Source organism: Dermacentor albipictus, unplaced genomic scaffold, assembly GCF_038994185.2.
Source record: "Dermacentor albipictus isolate Rhodes 1998 colony unplaced genomic scaffold, USDA_Dalb.pri_finalv2 scaffold_76, whole genome shotgun sequence".
In the NCBI taxonomy this organism is placed as follows: domain Eukaryota; kingdom Metazoa; phylum Arthropoda; class Arachnida; order Ixodida; family Ixodidae; genus Dermacentor; species Dermacentor albipictus.
The window spans coordinates 4,917-25,069 of record NW_027225630.1 but is presented as its reverse complement, the minus strand read 5'-3'; the positions used below and the strand labels follow the sequence as shown (position 1 = coordinate 25,069).

At 45.4% G+C, this 20,153-nt stretch overlaps 1 protein-coding gene across 1 annotated transcript in view; it reads left to right on the top strand.

The window, feature by feature from the left end:
- The window catches only part of LOC139053201 (protein NEDD1-like), a gene marked incomplete at its 3' end in the record, with an annotated part of 76,296 nt that extends 56,546 nt beyond the window's left edge, over nt 1–19,750 (top strand). The window contains exons 10-13 of the mRNA XM_070530289.1: nt 1,945–1,986; nt 3,633–3,700; nt 12,804–12,885; nt 19,637–19,750. Coding sequence (XP_070386390.1) covers nt 1,945–1,986; nt 3,633–3,700; nt 12,804–12,885; nt 19,637–19,750 — 306 coding nt within the window. The remainder of the gene's footprint in view (nt 1–1,944; nt 1,987–3,632; nt 3,701–12,803; nt 12,886–19,636) is intronic.
- Nucleotides 19,751–20,153: the final 403 nt, after the last annotated feature.

Below are 20,153 nucleotides of genomic sequence, written 5' to 3'. Positions count from 1 at the left end.
ATTAATACATAAAATTTCTTGTATTGCTTGCGGTAATCTCGACATGTAAAATTGTCGTTATGTACAGAGGAAAAGTGTTGAAAATCTGTGGGCTATCTGTGGGCTTAGATTTTAACAAACTGCTGCTACTGGATATAGTGGCCAATGCTTTTCTTGCTTGCTAGATTTAGCGGGGTACTTCAGTGAGCACAACCAGAAGTCGTCCACGGCCTATGTTTGTAAACAGTGAAAGGGTCTATAGCTTCATGTTCTCGTGTCGAAACTAAGGGCTCTGGTGGAGTGGTCTATCGGATTCTTCGGTTATGTGATGTCTTGCAACGGGTACTTGTCGAATCCTGGAAGAGATCACATAGTAGTCTTTGTATCATTGGAAAATACTTTCGAGCTTTTGTTGCTTACTTATAGAGAGACTTGGATTTATGTCAAAGTCTGGTTCGGCAACTATGGTCATTGAGGTAGATGCAGCAGAACCAGAGAGGAAAACGCATTGCTAGTTTCCACAATTTCCTCGATGTATGCAGTTGTTGTGCCCTTGTTAATGTTTGAACTCTGGGCTGATGCCTGTCAGCATCACTTCAGTTTCTCCTCTGTGCATTTGAGATGTCACATAGTAGTGACGTTGAAAAAAGCATCAAAACTGTGAATGAAGAAACTAGCGTTTTATTGGGCGAACATGTGCCCTCAAAAACGGGCTATACTCAAAGAACGGTAGTGGCAAACACAATTGGCGGTTGGCTAAAATTCGATCAGCGTGTCAAGCGTGTCGGCTTTTATACGTGAGTCATCGAATGTTAATTCCAGAGTAATCACTGATGCCTGCGTGTCTTCCAGAAAGTAGCACACTATTCGCGTCGTGCATACAGTCAGATTACACAAGGTTCGGTGACAAGATAGTGGATAGAAGCATCGATAACATTTGAGAAACTTCCAATACACGCAGGCGCGTCCTGTGTTGAGCCATAACATTTGTTAGATGGTGAAAAGTGGTCAGCCAAGAAAGATAAGTACATGTGTCAGTGTACTTGTTTTTAGTCCGTTGTAATCATGGAACTAGCTGTTGTCCATGTCTATGCTTTTCTTTCATGCCAGGTCTTACTTTTCACTCTTCAATCATGTCACATACTCATTGTCTTTCCCTGTGCATGTATGTTTGTCCTGGTATGATCTACTGAGTGAGAAGTGGTGTTGCTTCACAGGAAAACGTTTCTAGTAAAGCGTTTCTTACACTCAGTTCACATATCATATGCTTGGATGGCTGCACACTATTGCATTGGTTAGATGCCAGCTACGCAGTTGCCTTTACTGTAAGACAGCAAAGAAACCAAGTCAACATACCCTCTTACTCCACTCAATCCACTTTATAGTGGAGTGCCGACAGCGTTCTATGTTCTGCTGCCGGTATGAACTTTGTACACACACACAGAATGTGTGCATGTGCAACACATGCACACGAATTGTTAATACACTGGTCTGTGCAGAGCAGACTGTAAACGCAGACGTAATCAGTTCCCACTGGTGCATATGCCAGTCATCCCATGCAATTAGCGTGCCGCACGTCATTCTACTAAGCGCACTCCATCATTTTTCTGGGGCACCTAATGTATGCATGTGTTTACTGGCAGTGTGTGGCCATGTTTCATGCAAGCTAGTGCAAGCATGTGTGTCGTGAGCTGTCTTTGCAGCTGCACATCACCTTGCTTGTACGCGTGACACATTCTTGCATCATGTGGCCTGTTGAGCGATTGCGACAATGGGCAGCTGCTTTTGTTTTAACAAAGAGCGTGTGTGCATGTTCTTGCATCTGAACAAAGAAGTTTGTGTGTAAGTGTTGCACATTGGTAATGCATTTCGTCACTTTGAAATAAAATGCATCAATACTTGCTTTCACTTGCAAGCAATTGCACATATTTATTTCCCTTCACTGTGTTGTCTTCCTGTGCAAAGGTGATGTGCCCACCATCCAGATTCACCCTGACCCTGGCACACGTGAGTGTATTTTGAACACAGAGAAGGCGGTTTGTCTTTGTGAATGAAGGTTGCCTGGGTGAGAGCCCGGTAGCCGAACTCAGCTGTGCTGAGCCTCGATACTGTATTTACTCATGCAAGAGAATCTGGGAAAGAAATTTGTTGTTGCATTTGGCATGTCCTGTTAACATAACAAGAAGCAAGGCATTCTTGAGTTGGATGGTACCACAATGCCTAGTTTATCTTCTGAATTATGTGTATGTTTCAATTAAAGATGGTTCATTTTTTTCTTATGCTTTCCTTGGCTTCGTTATCTGTTGTCCTTTTGGCTTCAGACGCTAAGGACCGAGTGAGGAACGCATGCGGGTACACTTGATCAACAGCTTTAGTGAGCTGACCCGGTATTTTGACTTGCTCTTGAAGGGCTGGCACAATTTCTTGATCTCAACCTAACCACTTGACAAGATTTGTTTTGCTGTTACTCATTAAAGGCACAAAGTTGCGCTAGTTGAAATTTAGACACACATTCCTGTGTGTAAGGAAAACTGGAAAAGAGTGCAGAGAAAGAAAGACTGGGCTGGTAGAACACTGTTCAACTGTATTAACTTTTTGAAATGAATGACAGCAAGTCGCTTGGTGACAGGTAAGAACATATCTTGGCACTTGCTTACACAGGAGGGTCAAAATCTTGGCACATTTGTCTAACACCACTATTTATTATGCAAATCATGAGATAATTGAATTCATTTATACTCTTCCACCTGTTATCCCACCGGTTATGCAAATGGGCATGGGTGTACCCACGGCCCGGTACTCCACTTTTTTCCGGGGTAAACAGTCTTGGGAGAGGAGCCTGTGCTATGCAAGTTCTGTCAACCTATGGGCACAACAAAACCCTGTAAAAAGGAGTTCTTGGCTGCTCATGTGGTGGCAATTTCTCATATAGCATCCCAAAGCACCTATTAGATGGGCACGTCTTCTAGTTGGGAACAAATACCTTTCCAAGCATTCGGGTTCCTAAAGGCTGAGCGCATGGCCAGGAACATGCTCGTACCTGGTAGCAGCTCTGGTAAGCCTGCTACAGCTGTGGCGGATGCTCTGCACGAAGGCCATCCACCGTTGAACAAGGGGTGCCCGGAAACCACAACTAGAATTATCTGTTGGGCCCCTTTTGAGATGAGAACACGTACAAGTAGCAGAGTGCCAGCCCAAGGTACATACTTGCTCACTAGAAAATCTGGTGGGTTTTTCGGCGTCGCCAGGATTCAAACCAAGTATTACCTGCGTGTGAGTGTAAACCAACAAGCCCAGCTTAAAACTCTCATGCTTGGCTGTTAATGTTGTGCTTTTACTGTGATTTTCGTTTTGTCATTTTGTCTACAGTAAGTGTTCCCATTTCTTCATCTGTGGTTGAATCTGTGCAAGCTCTTGTTTGACTCTGTGCCTTTGCACCAAGTTTATTTATGGGACTGCAGGCGCACTCAAGCTACAATGCTGTTCGTTTTCTCGTGCCATCCCTTTACTTTTTGTGATGAGTAGAATGTTTCATTCGTTTATCACTATATCATTTTAAATTTTAATTCAAATAGGGCAAGTTTGTGGACTCGTGCTATTAGTATATTCAAGGTGATGATGATACTTCATTCTTTGTTATTCAAACCCTGCAGCTGGAAAGTTGCCAACCAGCCCCAAAGATGCTGCCAACTTGGCTCTCTCACGTGATGAAGAAGTCCAGGTTAGTCAACAAGACAGCAATTTGAGCTTAGATGATGCATGGGCATGCACCACATTTGTCTGGTATTCTACCAAAGTGCGCAGCCTGCAGGGAAGTCTGTGTCAGCAGGCGTTTGGTACATTAGACCTTACTGTGCCTAGCCGTGTCCTGGAAAAAAGGGATCTTAGGAAGTCGAGCTAATGCTAGGTGCTTGGACCTTTAAGGTCCCTCAGCGGAGGCAGCACACCTCTTTGGCCTCGACTTCATGGAGATGGCAGCTCTGGACTGACTGTCCAGGCGGAACTGGTGGTTGGTATTTCCTGTCCCTTTCCTCAATCTATTGCTTTCCTATCAACTTACCTTTTCTTTCTTGTCATCTCCTTTCTTCCCATTTTTTTTCTGTCTCTACCAGGCGGCTTGGGTTAATCTGGTGCAGTATATCTAACCTTGAGTATGGTGCATTGGGTTATAGCAGTGATGCATAGCTGGCGTGTGCCAGTCATTGCTCTGTCAAGCTTGTAGTGTCCTCTTGTTGGGCTCCATGGCGGGTGGCTGCCGTTACAAGCAACTACATCCAACGTGCATAGAGCATCTTTCCCTTTGCTACCTGATCGTACCGCTGCTCAGTGTGTACGCACTGAAGACTTCCTGAACTTTTTTGTTCAACACAAAGAACCTTTTCCACGATACCACGTTATCCACAGCGATAAACCTGAAAAAAACCAGTAAAAGCCTTGTCACCTTTACTTTTATGTAAATCCCTAACGGACACCATCGGACCAGGCTTTAAAGCTAGAAAGATGGCAAGTGGCTACCCCCTTCTTGAGGTTTGTCCATTTACAATATAAATCGATAACCTTGTAAACCGTGGAACGCTGTGCATTGGATTTCCTAGGCGACTTCAAAGGCAGTAAGCTAATAACTGTATAAAGGTTGTCAAGGACTGGATCAACTGGCATTTACAAAATTTCATGATCATTGAATTAAGCCAATGAGTAAGATGTTAACTAGTCCATTGCGATAAACCTGAAATATCTGTAAGAGCTATGTCACCTTTTCTTTTGTCTAAATCCCTAACGGACACGATTGGACGAGGCTATAAAGCTACGAAGGTGGCAAGTGACGACCTCTTCCTTGAGTTTTGTGATAAGCTGCAACATGAAAAGCTAGCAGAACTCAGAGCCTTTGCTGCCATCCAAATAACAATGACCCCACATAATTCCCTGAACAGTCTGAGGCCAGATCTTAGATGTGGACTTATTAGAACTAACCAAAGCAGAACTATTGGAAGGCTGGCAAGACCGAAAAGTCATTGAGGTAAAAAGAAAAAAAATGAAATTGGGCAAGAAAGCGAAATTTCAATAAAGCATCTGATCATTACATTTGCTTCTAGTGGGCTAACAGACACGTTCGAGACAGGTTGTACTAAATCCATGTCCGACCCTGCATTCCTAACCCTCGTTAGTGTTTCAAGTGCTAGGAGTGCGGCCACGGCTTGCAAAGCTGCCGAGGTCAACTCGCCTGTGCAAATTATGGTGGCAAAGATCACTCCTACGATAACTGTTGCGGCACACCCCACTGTGTGAACTGTGAAGGCGACCACCCGGCAAATTCCCAATCCTGTGAAACATGGAAAAAAAGAGAAATTAATAGTTACCTTGAAAATCGAAGGAAATATCTTGCACAAAGAAGCCACAAAAAGGTGCACAGCTAATGCGGATGCGACGTGTGCGCACTGAGCTTCCAGGTGTGGCACTCGCCCCCCACGGTGGGGGTACCCACTAAGCAAAAGAGCTCGGCAACTCCTGGGCCGTCGGGCCACAAGGGCATTACTCACTATTCAAGGCTCGAAAAACGAACAAGCTGCCTGCATGGATGGATGGATTAATTAATTAATTAATTAATGGATGTATGGATGGATGGATGCTGCGAGCGTTCTATTTGGAATGGGCTGGTGGGTTGTGCGACCAAGCACTTGTCATTATATTGCCTAATGTCCTACCTAGATTAAAAACGAAAAAAAAAACAACTTGCACAACCAAATTTTCTAACCTCCTATTGTGAACTTTGATTTTGTATGTCTGTTTTTTGTCGTTTCCCTACTTCCACCAATCTTCCAATCTCCTCTTACTAATCTCCATTGCGAACATATTTACTATTCCCCTGCTCACACTGAACCCAAGGGCTTCAAGGAGGCCAGAGGTGCCTAAATTGACCGTTCGGCAGATATCTTCACATTCTAACAAAGCATGCTCCATTGTTTTTCTAGCTTTACTGCAGCAAGCATATGCTTCCTATTCCTGTTGTACACGGCGGCCGCATTTCGATGGGGGCGAAATGCGAAAGCACCCATGTACTTAGAGTTAAGCGCACGTTAAAGAACCCCAGGTGGTCGAAATTTCCAGAGTCCTCCACTACGGCGTGCCTCGTAATCAGAAAGTCGTCTGGCATGTAAAACCCCAATACTTTTTTTTATTCCTTGTTGTACCTCGCTTTATAAGCGCATGTTCTAAGGCATCCTGGTCTCACTTTGAAAAGTAAGGAGCTCCCCTTTGAGTTATCATAAATTATTTCTTTCCTGATTCCGTTTTTTCCTCTTAAGTAGTTACTCACGGCACAGCACTTTCTGCAGCAGCGTCCCTAGCGGCATCGGTACGCCAAGGGATCCCATCTGGCAAGCAAAATATGTGCCGAGCTTTACACACCTCCCCATGCTAGCCTCCCTCTTGTGGGTGTGAACATTAGCTGACAAACATGGTGGTTTGGTGTGCGCCGCTTTCCTGCGCATGCGAGGTAGAGGAGGTGGGTGTACAGTAACATGGTCAAGTGTGTGGGGCTGTGCACTGTCTTCACTTGTGCATAGTGCTGGCGGTTGCATATCAAGTTTCAGAGAGGCAGTAGAACTGTTCACTTCCCTCTGTTTGCGTTCATGACACCTGCAGTTATGTTCGCAGTCATCGAGTGAGATGTTTTCACGTTTGTCTGTGCGTGTGTGAGGCATACTCACTATAATTTAATCAATAAACGAATGTTTACAATTTTTACGGCCAGCAAAACTATGAACCTTACTTTGTGTAGTGTTGTGACATTTTGCTATTGGTATCAGTGCTTCGCATTTCGGGTGAAATTGCAACCTTAGTGTCATTGAATTGAGTTTTTTTGTAATGATGTGATAGTTCAGAAAATTTTGCACCCCTTCGGGTAATAAAATGTACCGGCAGCTGTACTTACTTGTATAAAAGTGTCGATTTTTTTCGCTAATTCGATGTCAACTGGAGGTTCTGGCTGGCTCCCGTACATTTCTCTGGGCCCAAACCCGTTATATCGATCTCGACATTGGTTTTAGCCGGATAATTCAAAGTTTGCTCGTCAGCTTCGCCTCAATATAGCCATGTTATGCGGTGAAGTATACCAAGAACACAAAGGGGTCACTGTCACGGGACAAAGTACGCATTTGTTAATTATACAGGCACGCATGTGCAGTCTCCGGTGACACTACGAACACCTAGGTGCCTGTGAGCTTACTGGCAACCATTCAGAGCTGTTTCTGACGTTGCTGTGGTGATTTGAGCCATTGTTTCGCCTTTAATTATATCTGAATTAATTGTGTCGCATTCCTTAATTATTGCACTCGCCGTGCACAGTGAAGCAGAAAAAGAACATCTGTGTTTTGGGAAAGGAAGTCAGTAACATGAAAATACTCTAAGTTGAGGGAAGTTTGAAGTCAGCAAAAGAGTGGGGCTCTTCGTAAAACTCTGAAGGTCTGCCGGTAAACTTCTTACGGCTCTAGGTGCTTGTGTTGTGACCAGAGATGGTGCATGTGCATGCGTAAACTAAGGAACACGTGCTATGTTCCGTAACAGTGGTATTCTCCCCCCCTCCTCCATGCTTGGTGTGCTTCACCACATAACGTGGTTGTACTGTGGCGAATACTGCCAAGTAAATCATCGGCATGTTTCGGTGTTTTCTCTGCCTTTTATTTAATTCAACCAGTTTTTTCGGTCACAGAAGTCAACTGTACAAGAAAATTCTGATATAATGAAGTGAATGGCCGATTGTGCCGCCTTCGTTATATTGAGGTTTAACTTTTCACCAGCGGTGTGCATGACATGCACATACAAAAACACACGGGTACGGCAAGAAAAACACCGGCAAACAGTCTGAGCTCTGCATGTGAATTGGCACGACAAACAAGTGCAATCGGTGATCTCGGAGCCCCTGTGTTGCTCCTATATGGCTCCACTTGCCAACAGTGTTTCCAGGCTGTGCATACAGCTGGGGTGCCAATGCACGCAGCTGTACCGGACGCCTGGTGACGAGCAAGGACGCCTGGTGATGAGTAGGAAGGCCTTTGGGCACCAGCTGTTCAGAGGCTGAAACAGAGGAAACGGGGCAGTCGTCGTAGGCTGGCATGAGCCGCTTGAGTGCTATTGCATCTCTTATCCCATTCATGTCGACGACAGGAGTAGAATGGCGTTCAAGAACATGGAAGGGGCCGATATAATGAGGCTGGAGAGGACTGCGCACAGGGCCATAGTGCACAAAAACATGCTTTGCTGTGTTGAGGTCCGTAGTCACGTATCCAGTGTGTGGGTAGGATTGCATTGGCTGTGGTTGGAAATCGCGGAGAACATCTCGGAGCTTGTCAACATATTCACTTGGTGAGGGAGAGACAGCAGCTTCTGTGGGTTCAAAGAAGTCTGCTAGTAGACAGAGGGGCGCCATCAACGAGCTCGGTGCAGGCGCACGAAAGGTCATCCTTGAATGCGGAGTGGATGCCGAGTAGCGTGAGAGGAAGAGCCTCAACCCATCTGAAAGGGAGACCGTGCACCATGAGTGCTGCTTTGAGGTGGTGATGGAAATGCTCTACAAGTCTGTTTGTTTGAGGATGATCAGAAGCAGTTGGTAGCCGTGCTGTTCCGAGCAGCCTGAGGAGCTCCATGAAAAACAACTCAAACTGACGTCTGCGGTCCGTGACAATGGTTGCAGGACAGCCGAACCGAGCCACCCAAGTTGATAACGCGAAGGCTGCGGCAACAGTAGCTGCTGTGATGTCGGGAATAGGCGTTGCCTCTGGCTATCAGGTGAAGCGGTCCACACGTGTCAATAAATAGCGGTGACCTTGTCAAAAGGGAAGAGGGCCAACGATGTCGACGTGAACTACTGCGAAGCGCTGGTTGGGCTGCAGGAAACGTTGGGCTTGGTGCACAGGCGTGGACCCAGTCGCAAATGTCTGCATTCACATGGGACCAGACGAAGCGGGATCCGACGAACTTTTGTGTAGGCCGGATTCCAGGGTGCGAAAGGGTGTGCAGGAAATCAAGATATTCTTCCGGAAAGGCACGTGCCAAAAGGGTCTCGGTGTACCTGTAGAGGTGTCTTCAGTGGGGACTGTGTCGAGCTTGAGACGTTTGTCCTGTGCATAGATGTGACAGCTTCAAGTCACTTGCTTGTGCTGTTGCAAGTTTTTGAAGATCGAAGGGAAACGCGGACGACATTGATGTTTTCGTACGACTGCGGGTGACGGCATCGACGCGACTGAGAGCGTTAGCCAGACTTGTCAACACCACTGATGTGCCGGATGTCCGTTGTGAATTTGGAAATGTAGGCTAGTTGTCGCACTTCCCGTGGCATTTACAGGGATGTGGAAATGTAGGCTAGTTGTCGCACTTCCCGTGGCATTTATAGGGATGTGGAATGGCTAATTAAATAGGTGAGAGGCTTGTGATCCTTGAAAATGGTGAACACCCTGCCCTCAAGTAAGTGGCGGAAATCACGTACTGCCAGGTACATGGTGAGAAGTTCGCAGCCGATAACGCTAGACTGGGTCTGTGCAGGAGTCATTCGTTTTGAGAAGGTGAGAAGTTGCCATGCACCACTGACCTGTTCCTGAAGAACAGCTCCAAGTTTTGTGTTGAAAGTGTCTGTCATGAGCACAAGCGGACAGTCAGGGTTGTGGTGGACGAGTAGAGTGGCATTGGCCAAGGCACGCTTTGTGGCATTAGAGGCATCACCCGCCGCAGTGTCCCAGGGTATTGCTTTCGCCAAGTTCTTGCCATGCGGTCGAGGGGTTCCAGTAGCGTGGCACAGTTTCTGATAAAGCGGCGATAAAAGTTTACAAGGCCAAGAAACTGGCAGAGCTTCGTGGTTAAAGTGAGCTTGGGGAACTCGATGATGGCTCGCACTTTGTCAGGGAGTGGGTGGATGCCCTTTGTGTCCAAGTGATGCCGAGAAATTTGAAGGCTTGCAATCTGAACTCACTCTTTTCGGTGTTGATGACTACGCCATTTGCGGAAAGTCGTTGAAAAAGTTGGCGGAGGTGTTGCAAGTGCTCTTCAAGCGATGAGCTTGCCACGAAGATGTCCACATATGCAAATACGAAGGGAAGGCCACATACGACGGAATCAATGAAACGCTGGGAGGTCTGTACAGCATTGTGAAATCTGAATGGCATTCTTAAGAACTCTAACAGTCCGAATGGTGTGGCGATTGCCGTTTTGGGGATGTCTTCTGCGACGGGAATTTGGTGGTAGGCTCTAACCAGATCAGTTTTGGAAAAGATGGTTGCACCATGCAGAGTGTAAGTGAAGTCTTGTATGTTTGGCAGTGGGTACCGGTCTGGAAGGGTCTTGGTATTCAGGAAATGGTAGTCTCTGCATGGTGTCCGGTCTCCTGACTTCTCGAGGACAAGGTGGAAGGGAGATGCCCAACTGCTATAGGAGGGTCTAATGATGCCAAACTCCAACATGGGTTCAAATTCTGCACGGGCCACTTTGAGTTTGTTGGGAGCCAGGGGTCGTGGGCTAGAGAAGACAGGTGGTCCTGAGGTTGTGATATGATGCCGAGTGTCATGGCTGGCTGGAGGAGTCCAGTCCGGCAGTGATATTAGCTTGGGAAATTCTTTGATCAGGGCTGCAAACGGCTCCTTGGCAACTGTTGTAGTGCATGAGGTTGCCACATCAGCAGTTGTGCACATAGCCATACCCTGAATGAATAGGTTGGTTGTGCAGTCAAGGAGGCAATTCTTCTTGACTTCAACGAGAAGTCTGTGTTTGGTTAGAAAGTCAGCGCCAATGATGGCAGATCCAATGTCGGCGACCAAAAACACCCAGCGGAAGATTCTTCAAAGTCCCAGGTTGAGCGTCGGAGAATGTTGCCTGTACACACGGGTGCGTGTTCCGTTCACTGCTTGCAGAGATAGGATGTTGCAGGGGAAGCACTTTCTGCTTTAGTGCCTGGGAGAACGCTCACCTGAGCTCCGATGTCACCTGAGCTCCAAAGTAATTTTTGTCTGGCTGTTCGGTCGCCGACGTGAAAGGGGCGACACGCTTCTTGGCACTGACCACCCGTCGCCGCTAGCGGTTGGCCGGCCGGTTTTCTGTCCAGGTGCATGGCAAGAGGCAGTGGCGGGCGTTGACGCCGAAGCAGGGATGATAAAAGCACATTCATGGACCCACAGACTCACTTTGTTCACCCTGTCCGCGATGGCAAGATGCTGAGGAGCGTCGATATTGGCGGCTCCGGGTGAGTAGCTGCCGCGATGAGTTGCTTGAGCCGGACACAAAGGCGGTCAACCTTGGTGGGATCAGCAGTGGTAGGTGCAGGGTGGCGCAGCTGAGGAGTCATGACAGGGGCGGCCGGTGGCGCAGACTGCATGGTAGTGCTTACGGAGGCAGCTGAGAGGTGTGGTGTAGCTACCTCCATCACTTTGTCGGCTAATGCAATCGGAGATCTCGGGTCCATAGCTGTGGCTGTGGCCAGCACTGTTTGCAGCTGAGAGGTGTGGTGTAGCTACCTCCATCACTTTGTCGGCTAATGCAGTCAGAGATCTCAGGTCCATAGCTGTGGCTGTGGCCGGCACTGTTTGCTTGTGGGATGGTAAGCGTTGGAGGAACAGCTCGCTTAACACAGCACTGCGGTCTGAGCACTAGTGCCATGCAGCTGTAGCATGTGCCACAAGAGCTGACTTGGCTGTTTGTCACCGAGCTTCTCTGTGGAAACTGCTGGATCCTCGTCCTGCCCGAAGCAGCTGTTCTTTGGAGCAGGGCCGCCTTGAGGTCATTGTAGGGCTGTGCCGGTGGATTGTTGCGGAATGTGGTTACTATATCCGCTTCCTCTTCTGCGGCTGATGTTGGGAGTGAGCTGATGATGTGATGAAATTTCTGCTGCTGAGAGGTGATCTGTGAAAGCTAGAACTGCAACTCCGTTGCAGCTTTGCGTTGGTGTCCTGTCTTCGTCAGTGGCCACGAAGGCGGTTCTACGTTAATAAGGTTAATGGAAAAATCGTGTCGCCAATAGTAGGGCCCTTTTGTAGGAAGGGGCCCGGGATGGGAAATCCTTGGTATAGTGTGTTTATTCACTCTCTATGGTACTGCAGTGGGCCAGTGCAGGAGGTGCAGACCGCCGCTGTGAGGGAGAGAAAAGAGAAGGAAAGAGCATGCACAGGTGTCCGATTTTCTAGAGCACGGTGTAAGAAGTATTCGTATACCATGGTCTGAAGTAAATAGTCTGAGCACTGGCACTGCTACCCGCTGCGCTGATCATTTTGTTGGCGAGGGCTGGTGCCACTACAATGGGATACATTTTTGACAGAGAATGTCAACACCAGCCTCTTTTACAGATTTGGGCCTTGGAGTACTGCTTCTGTCTGCGGGACTTCAAGTAAGCCTGCAGGCAGTTTTAGTTTATTAGGTTACAGCAAACTGGGACAGTACAAGAAATACAGTCAATACACACACTTCCAATGCTTGTTTATACACCGCACAGTGGCATCCTGTGCAAGTGCATGTGTACAACTTGAGAAAGCATGAGAAGATGGCTTGTATGTAATGACATTCAATATAAGGCCCATGAATTATACTTGTGACTGTTGTCATTCATTAGTTCCCCAACAGCTGTATAAGGTCAAGCTGCCCACAGGTTGTGCGATCTTGTTTCAAATGTATACGCCTTGCTTCAACTATGTTGTAACCAGGCATTGTAGCATTTATATTTCATAGCAGACATGACTTAGTGAAGGAAGGATGGCGTTACTTCAATTCCATTGCCTTAACTGGCTTTGTGGTGCCAAAGAACAACAGTTTACTGTTTGTTTTCTAAACATAGTAATTTTCTTTTATTGCAGGAGGGGGCAGAATCTTGCATTTTAGATGGATCGTGGTTTTCTGCGGAGAACTTGAGCCGCAGTCCCCATTGTCGACCTTCTCGTAAGTATTTGCATGTAAGCAAAAACAAAACAAAAGAATGAACAGCAGTGCCTGCTTTACCAACGTCCACCTGAATAAGGAAACCTTGTTCACCAATGCCCTACTGAGATGTACGGGTTTTTATGCAGTCAGTTTCTTGCAATTTTCTTGAAGGAAAGAAGTGGGAGTGCTGGTTAAAAAGGTGGCTTTTGGGGGTAGGCATTTTTCCTGGAGCTGCTGAAATACCTTGCGAGATGTCTGGTGAATGGTCACCGTTGTTTATTTGGTACTAGAGGGGGCACATAGTACCCCTGCTAAATAATGAAAATTTAATGCTATCTGTATGTAAAGATGACATTCAGTACATCAAATGACACAACATTCCTGTGGTACTACATGGCGAAATTTAATACCTTCATATACGGCAGTGACAGCAGTGTTCATGAAAAAAATAGAAGACAATAAAAGTCAAGTGGGTGCTCAAAAGGTTTTAATTATTTTTATTAGTCTCTCTAAAAAATTGAATTCACGGTCAGCTTGTCAAACATTCAGATCATGCTTTCACAAATAATAGAGCAATGCTTCTCTATACGAGATCGACACAATACTTTTAAGTCGGCTACCGTTGCAAAAGTTCTCAAGATAACGATGTGGCCAATATAGTCCCTCCCACTCGTGTGGGAAGACTGTGCGCTTCGAGCCACCATCCTTTTCGGCTTACTCTCGTACACCTAAGTTGGCGCTTCGCGGTTTTGGCCGCATGTCTCGGCCTTGGCAGTGCGTGGCTGTAAGCGTGGCTGAATGCGTACACAGCTGGGCACCCTGCTTTAGAGGTAATCTGCCGCATGCGCAAAGAGTTGGTGTGCCGAGACGGCATGGCATCATGTTAGCTGTGTTGCTGCACTTTTATTACCGGAGGTTGCACAATCTCAAGTTTCGGTGACTCGTTTGAGCAAGAGAGTGTGGGTGACACCATCAGCTGTGGGAGCGGAGCTGTGGACTTCGCATGGCTGGCTTGATGGCTCGTCAGCACTGATGCCACCACATTGACAATATCTTCACATTGCTTCCACAGCCAATAGTGTCGCCCGCACTAGGACGACACTACCACATCAAGCGCCGGCAGTGGGGAGCGAATGCTTCAATTAAAAAGTGCAGACAAGGCACAACACTATGTTTGCAGTTCAAAGCAGAACTTCTGCTGTCACTGCTCTAGACGTGAGGTTTCGTATTGCCTGCTCGATTTGGCATGGCTGGCTTGAGGGCTCGTTGGCACTGATGCCACCTCGGTTTGGTTGCCGACGTGGTCACGTAGCATTAGCTGGTTCGGAATGTCTGCAGTGCATTAAAAAACATGAAAAGCTTTCATGCAGTATGGTCTCTACTTAGAGAGGTGAAAACCACTAAAAGAATAAACCACCCCCGGCACTATTCGACTTTAGCCAATACTCCTTCATTTTCATACACAGTTAAGCCCCAATATAATGAAGTAGGTCAAATCAGCAATTTGCTTTGTTATAGCCAAGTCGTTATATTGAAATTTGACTTCTTATGCAAATAAGTGCAGTCGCCGATCGAGTTTTGATTTTTCTTATGAGGAAAAGGGGCCATAGCAGTTCAGAAAAGAAAGTTTGAGTGAGAAAACAATTTAGTTTGATGAATTTGGGAGTCATCGACGAATGATATGGTTTCACGCCACATTGACAATATCTTCACATCAGCAGTAAGAATTAAGCGAAGCCATCCCCACTTTCACATTGACTCCACTCCCACAGCTAGCTGATAGTGTCGCCTGCACTAGGACAGCGCTACCACAAAAAGTGCTGGCAGGGGGGAGTGACTGCTTCGTCAAGTACAAAGTACAGACAAGGCCCAACACTGTGTTTGCAGTTCAAAGCAGAAATTCTGCTGTCTGCTGCATCAGGACTAGCTTTGCCATGACTAGATATCCGAAATGGAAACGCTTACCATAAAAACCGGAATATAGGTTGAAAGTTTTTTCAAAAAAAGTGCGGCAAAAAGTCTACCCTTGTCTTATATACCAGTCATTTATACCGGATTATATCACTTTTTTTTTCATTTTCATTTTTCTTTAAAATTTAGACTTGGTGGATGTTTCGGACTTTGTGAGCACAAGTGATGACAAAACTCGTTGCCCAGTTCATTACATGCAGTATACATTTGTATCGCATTGTTGAGGAGCCTGGGTTTCTCAGTATGTCGAATTTTCCCATGCCAGATGACTCAGTGTCATTATGCATGACATTTTCCAGAGTGATTATTCGAGACCTGTAGAAGGCAAAAAAAGTGGTAAAACACAATCTCATGATGGTTTTCCAAAGCGGAGTTCAGTCACTCTCTGACTACCGATCGTAGGACCTCGCATGCTAATGAGTTATGTGTGTGTCACTCGCCACGTCATGGACAAGCAGTTTGTGCAGCATATGCACAAGCTGAAATGGGAGTCTCATATCGCTGTCAACTTTGGAATTTTCATCAAAAGCTGCCTTCAAAAGCGGGAGATCCCGGCTCAAAGTCCAGTGCCAATTTACGTGGTTGTAGACAACGGCAGAAACTTTACAACTATGGTCGCGGTCATCTTGGCAAGGCGTGTAATGTTTTGGCCACACCCTTCAGCTTTGCATTAGTGACGTGAAGTGAGACGTGAAAGGGTTCGTGCAGCCTTGCGCAAAATGCCGAAGTATTGTAGGCTGGTACAAGACATGCGCCACTGCCTGAGCACACCTTTTTGAAGTATAGAGAGATGCACTTAAATCTGCTTGAGGTCGTTCAGGATGTTCCAACTCGCTTGGAACAGGGAGCATGCGATGATGTCCAGGCTGCTGATGCTTCTGGGGCCTATTACTCTGGCGGTGGCAGAATCTAGCACTGTTGAGAACTTGACCATGTCTGAATGGAACCTTTAGCTGCTACAAAGAAGGTTCTGCAATCACTTGACCAGGCCTCAACCGAACTGTCAGGTGATAGCTACCCCACATTCCATCAGGTCATCCCTCTTCCATAATACATGTGGGTTACACTTTCACTGCATTGAGATCAGAGTACGTCTATACTTTTCTCCAGTATGCAGCCACGAGCCGCTAAATATATACTCCGAAATGGCAGTGGCCAATTTTTACAAGCTTAGCCAGATGCTGAATGTTTTTCTAACAAAAAAAAAAAGCTTTCCAGAGGCGAGTTGAGTCCCAAACACTGCCCTATTATATAAATGCCTGGAGCGCTTTGTTCACATGTGCGCTCGTTCGGGTTCACATCGTGACACATTGCAATTTGCTTCTGGTATGGAGCCTACAAAGTGAAACTTGTTGAGAGGATCAGCTCAGAGGTCTTTCAGAAAGTTGCTTCTGCAGCAATCAGTATGCGCTTGACCCATCATGGTAAAGAATTCTGGCAGAGGGGCCCAACACAATGCAAGGCCCACAGCCGGCCTTGTCTTTAAAGCTCACCCGATTAGCAGCGTGCATGAATGGAGAAATGGTGAAATTCACTGATAATGACTATGCGTTGCTTGATATTTTTATTTATTTATTTCATAATACCCCTAAAGACCCCGAAGGTGTATTACACAGGGGGTACCGATACATGAAAAAAATGAGCTTTGCGCGTTATGGAAAAAACAACTGAAGTACACAAACCTTATACAAAATTTTTACAAAAGAAAACACAAAAGTTAAACAAAAGTACGATATTTAGCAAAATACACAAGTAAAACAATATACGAAATACATTAGGCAAGTGAAACTCGGATATAAAATACAAAACTGTCTGAGAAAATAAATTAAGGGAATTAAATAGGTACAATGTAAAAGAAGTTAAACAGGGTGTTGCTCGAAACTGCGTCAGTTGTCACGTTAACAAATTAATGAGACATGAATCTACTTGTACAATGTGCACGCAGAATGGTAAGACAAATGATCAAAACAATATATACACTGAACAACGTATGAAGAAACGGTACATGATGGATATTTACACGTAACTATTGCGTAAAAGTTCTTGAAAGGTTGCGAAGAGTAGCAATGTGTGATGGTAGGTTATTCCATGTAACAATTGTTCGGGGAACGAAGGAGTTAGCATAGTTAGCTGAGCGACAACTGATGCGTTTTATCTTGAAGATATGGTCTGTGCATGGAAAGAAGGCTGTCGCTGGTTCGAAGATACGGTGAAGGTGCGGATGATGATAAAGTTTGTGCAGCAGTGAGAGGCGGGCAATTCTGCGGCGATGAAATAAGTCAAGCTGAGCGCGAGCTTTTAGTGCTGAAATGCTAGTATAGGGTGAATAGTCAGAAAAAATGAAACGGGCCGCGCGGTTCTGCAGTGATTCGATTTCTTGGGTGATATATGTTTGAAAAGGACCTCAGATAGCTGATGCATACTCGATTTTGGGGCGTACTAATGTGATGTATGCTAGTCTGCGTAGTTTAGCTGGAGCATGCTTAAGGTTGCGTTTGAGGAAGCCTGAAGAGTGGTTAGCTGATGCCAACGTCGGGCGGATGTGATGATGCCACGTTAGATCAGACTGTAAGTGAACACCAAGGTACTTATATGAAGTTGTAAGTTCAGTTATGTTGTTAGATATTACATACGATGTTGGAATACGGTGGTTGCACCTAGTAAATGATAATAACTTTGTTTTAGCTGTATTAAGAGTCGTCAACCATGTCGAACACCATGTGTTAATAGCGTTAAGATCGGTTTGAAGAATATCTTTGTCATTGTCGCATGAAATTAATCGATATATTACGCAGTCATCGGCAAAAAGCCTGATGTGGGAAGACACACAGTTAGGCAGGTCATTAATATAGATTAAGAAAAGTAAAGGGCCAAGAACGTTGCCCTGCGGAACACCGGAGGTTACTTTGGTATAAGAGGAATTACTGTTGTTAACAGACGTATATTGTACTCTGGATGAGAGGAAATCCTTAATCCATCCAATAATGGTTGGGTGTATGTTAAGGTTCATTAGCTTCAGTATTAGTCTATGGTGAGCAACGCGATCAAAAGCTTTCGAGAAATCCAGGAAGATAGCATCAACTTGAAACCCTAGGTCTAGGTATGAATGTATGTCATGTAAAAAGCCGGCTAACTGTGTTTCGCATGAATAACCACGACGAAAGCCATGTTGGTAACCAACAATAATTTTGTGCTCTTCTAAGTAGTTAATGATTTCAGTATACAAGATGTGTTCAAGTAATTTACAAATAGTACTAGTTAAGGAGATGGGGCAGTAATTTAATGGGTGAGTTCAGTCTCCGGACTTAAAAATGGGTATGACTTTTGCCACCTTCTAATCGTGTGGAATAGTGTTAGTTGATAAAGACTGCGAGAAGAGTGCACATAATATAGGTGACAAACTAGGTGACAAATGTTTAAACACTTTATTATTAATGCCAGTGTGATCAGAGGCAGAAGAAACTTTAAGTTTGTTTAGTAAAGAAGAAATACCTGCTTCGCTAACAATTATTTCTGGCATTGATATGTTAATTAGATTGTCAAGGGTTGGTGAAGATATGGTGTCTTCCTGTGTAAATACAGATGAAAATGCGCTATTCAGTAAATCAGCACATTCCGAGTGGTGGACCATATCACCGTGCTCATCAAGTAGTGTTAAATCGGGATAGCTCTTCGGATTTATTACGCGCCAAAAACGTTGAGGATTGTTAGTGAGCATAGAATATAGGTCATGGGCAAAGAAATGTCATTTAGATGATTTTATCAGTGACTGATATTGCTTATCGCAGGTCTTATAACGGTGCCAGGAATCTGAGTCGCAGGCTTTATCGGCTCTACGATATAAACGCTTTTTCTTATTATTAAGGTGCCGAAGCTTTACGGTAAACCACGGGGTTGTCGGGGTGCAGGCTATTTTTGTTAGAGGGACGAATCGATTAATTAGTTCAGTAAGAGTGCTGGAATTGTATAAAACAACAAATTGATCTTACCGTGGAAAGCTGTTTATCCAGCCTGCCCAATAATTCAGACATTTTTGCGACTCCATCCATGTTTGGAAAGATAAGTCAGGGACTGTATTTACTTCATGCACACAAAGTGAAGAGCCAAAGAGTGACAATGTGCACGCATTTGTTGGGAACCGCACATGACTGACATGTGGCCAGAGCAAAAGACTTCTCCATCGCCTAGGCAACCTCTGCATTCCCACTGAGCTCCCTCAACCTCTTCTCTGTTCCTTCTCCCCACATCTCTGCATTGCCCTTCCCTCCACCGGTGCGCCTTGTTAAGAAATGCGCTTGCCGCCTCTGCTTGCCTGCTAGATCTTCCGGAAGCCACATTATATTATAACGAGTATTCTATTTATTTCTTTATTTATTTGTTTGTTTATTTGTACCTCAAACGCCCCTGGTGTCGGGTTTTACATGAGGGGGGTACAGCTCATAGTGCAGCTGCGCTGTGAGCTGTACACATATACATTGAGTTCCATGGGAAGATAAATGGGTGTCAGAAAAGACTGAATTACATGTGATCCTGCTCTATAAGTAACATCATAAGTAGTCCAAGTTATATAACATACTATATAGGATTACTTGAATTTTCACTGTTGTCTCTTCATATCCTAACTAAACGTTCTGCTGACCCTTAACTACCCTTTGAAAATGTGTAATGTCTGCTTACTAGTGCATAATCATTAAAGCAAGGTTCAGTCTGTTCAGAAATGTTTGCATTTGAATCTGAGTTTTTAGTACATATACCTTGTACGTCGTGGGAATGCCTTTTCTTTTTGTTTTTGTGACAGGGCTGAGTGACTTCATGCCAATACTGAACGATACATTGCCAAGCCCCGACAGAAACAGCTCCGAGACAACATTGTCAGTAGAATCGGTACCGGAGGAGAAGAGCCAGGCAGCAGGTCAGTGCTTGCAGCTGGGGCTGCTCCCCGTGCGGTGGTGTAATATTGACACATGTACATTGTTTACCTTCCCATTCCCCAGTTAAGTGTTTTTCGCCATCGAAATGGTACTGTTACAATGTTATCGCTTCGTGCAAGATGCACCTACATGTATCTGAAATTTCATTACTGTTGTCAATGCTATAGTGGGATAATCTAAGTTGAATGCTCCAATCAAGATAGAAGTTCACAGGAAGATGAAGCCTTGAAGTGTGATCAGTAGTACCGAAACAGTTGCTGCCCTGCTGAAGACAAATCCCCTTGCTGAAACGTTCGGTTCAGTGACAATCCTGGTTCAACCACTGCTCATCATTAGATTAGGGCTGCGGTGTGTAATACATTACTGCTTTATGGCAGTCATGAA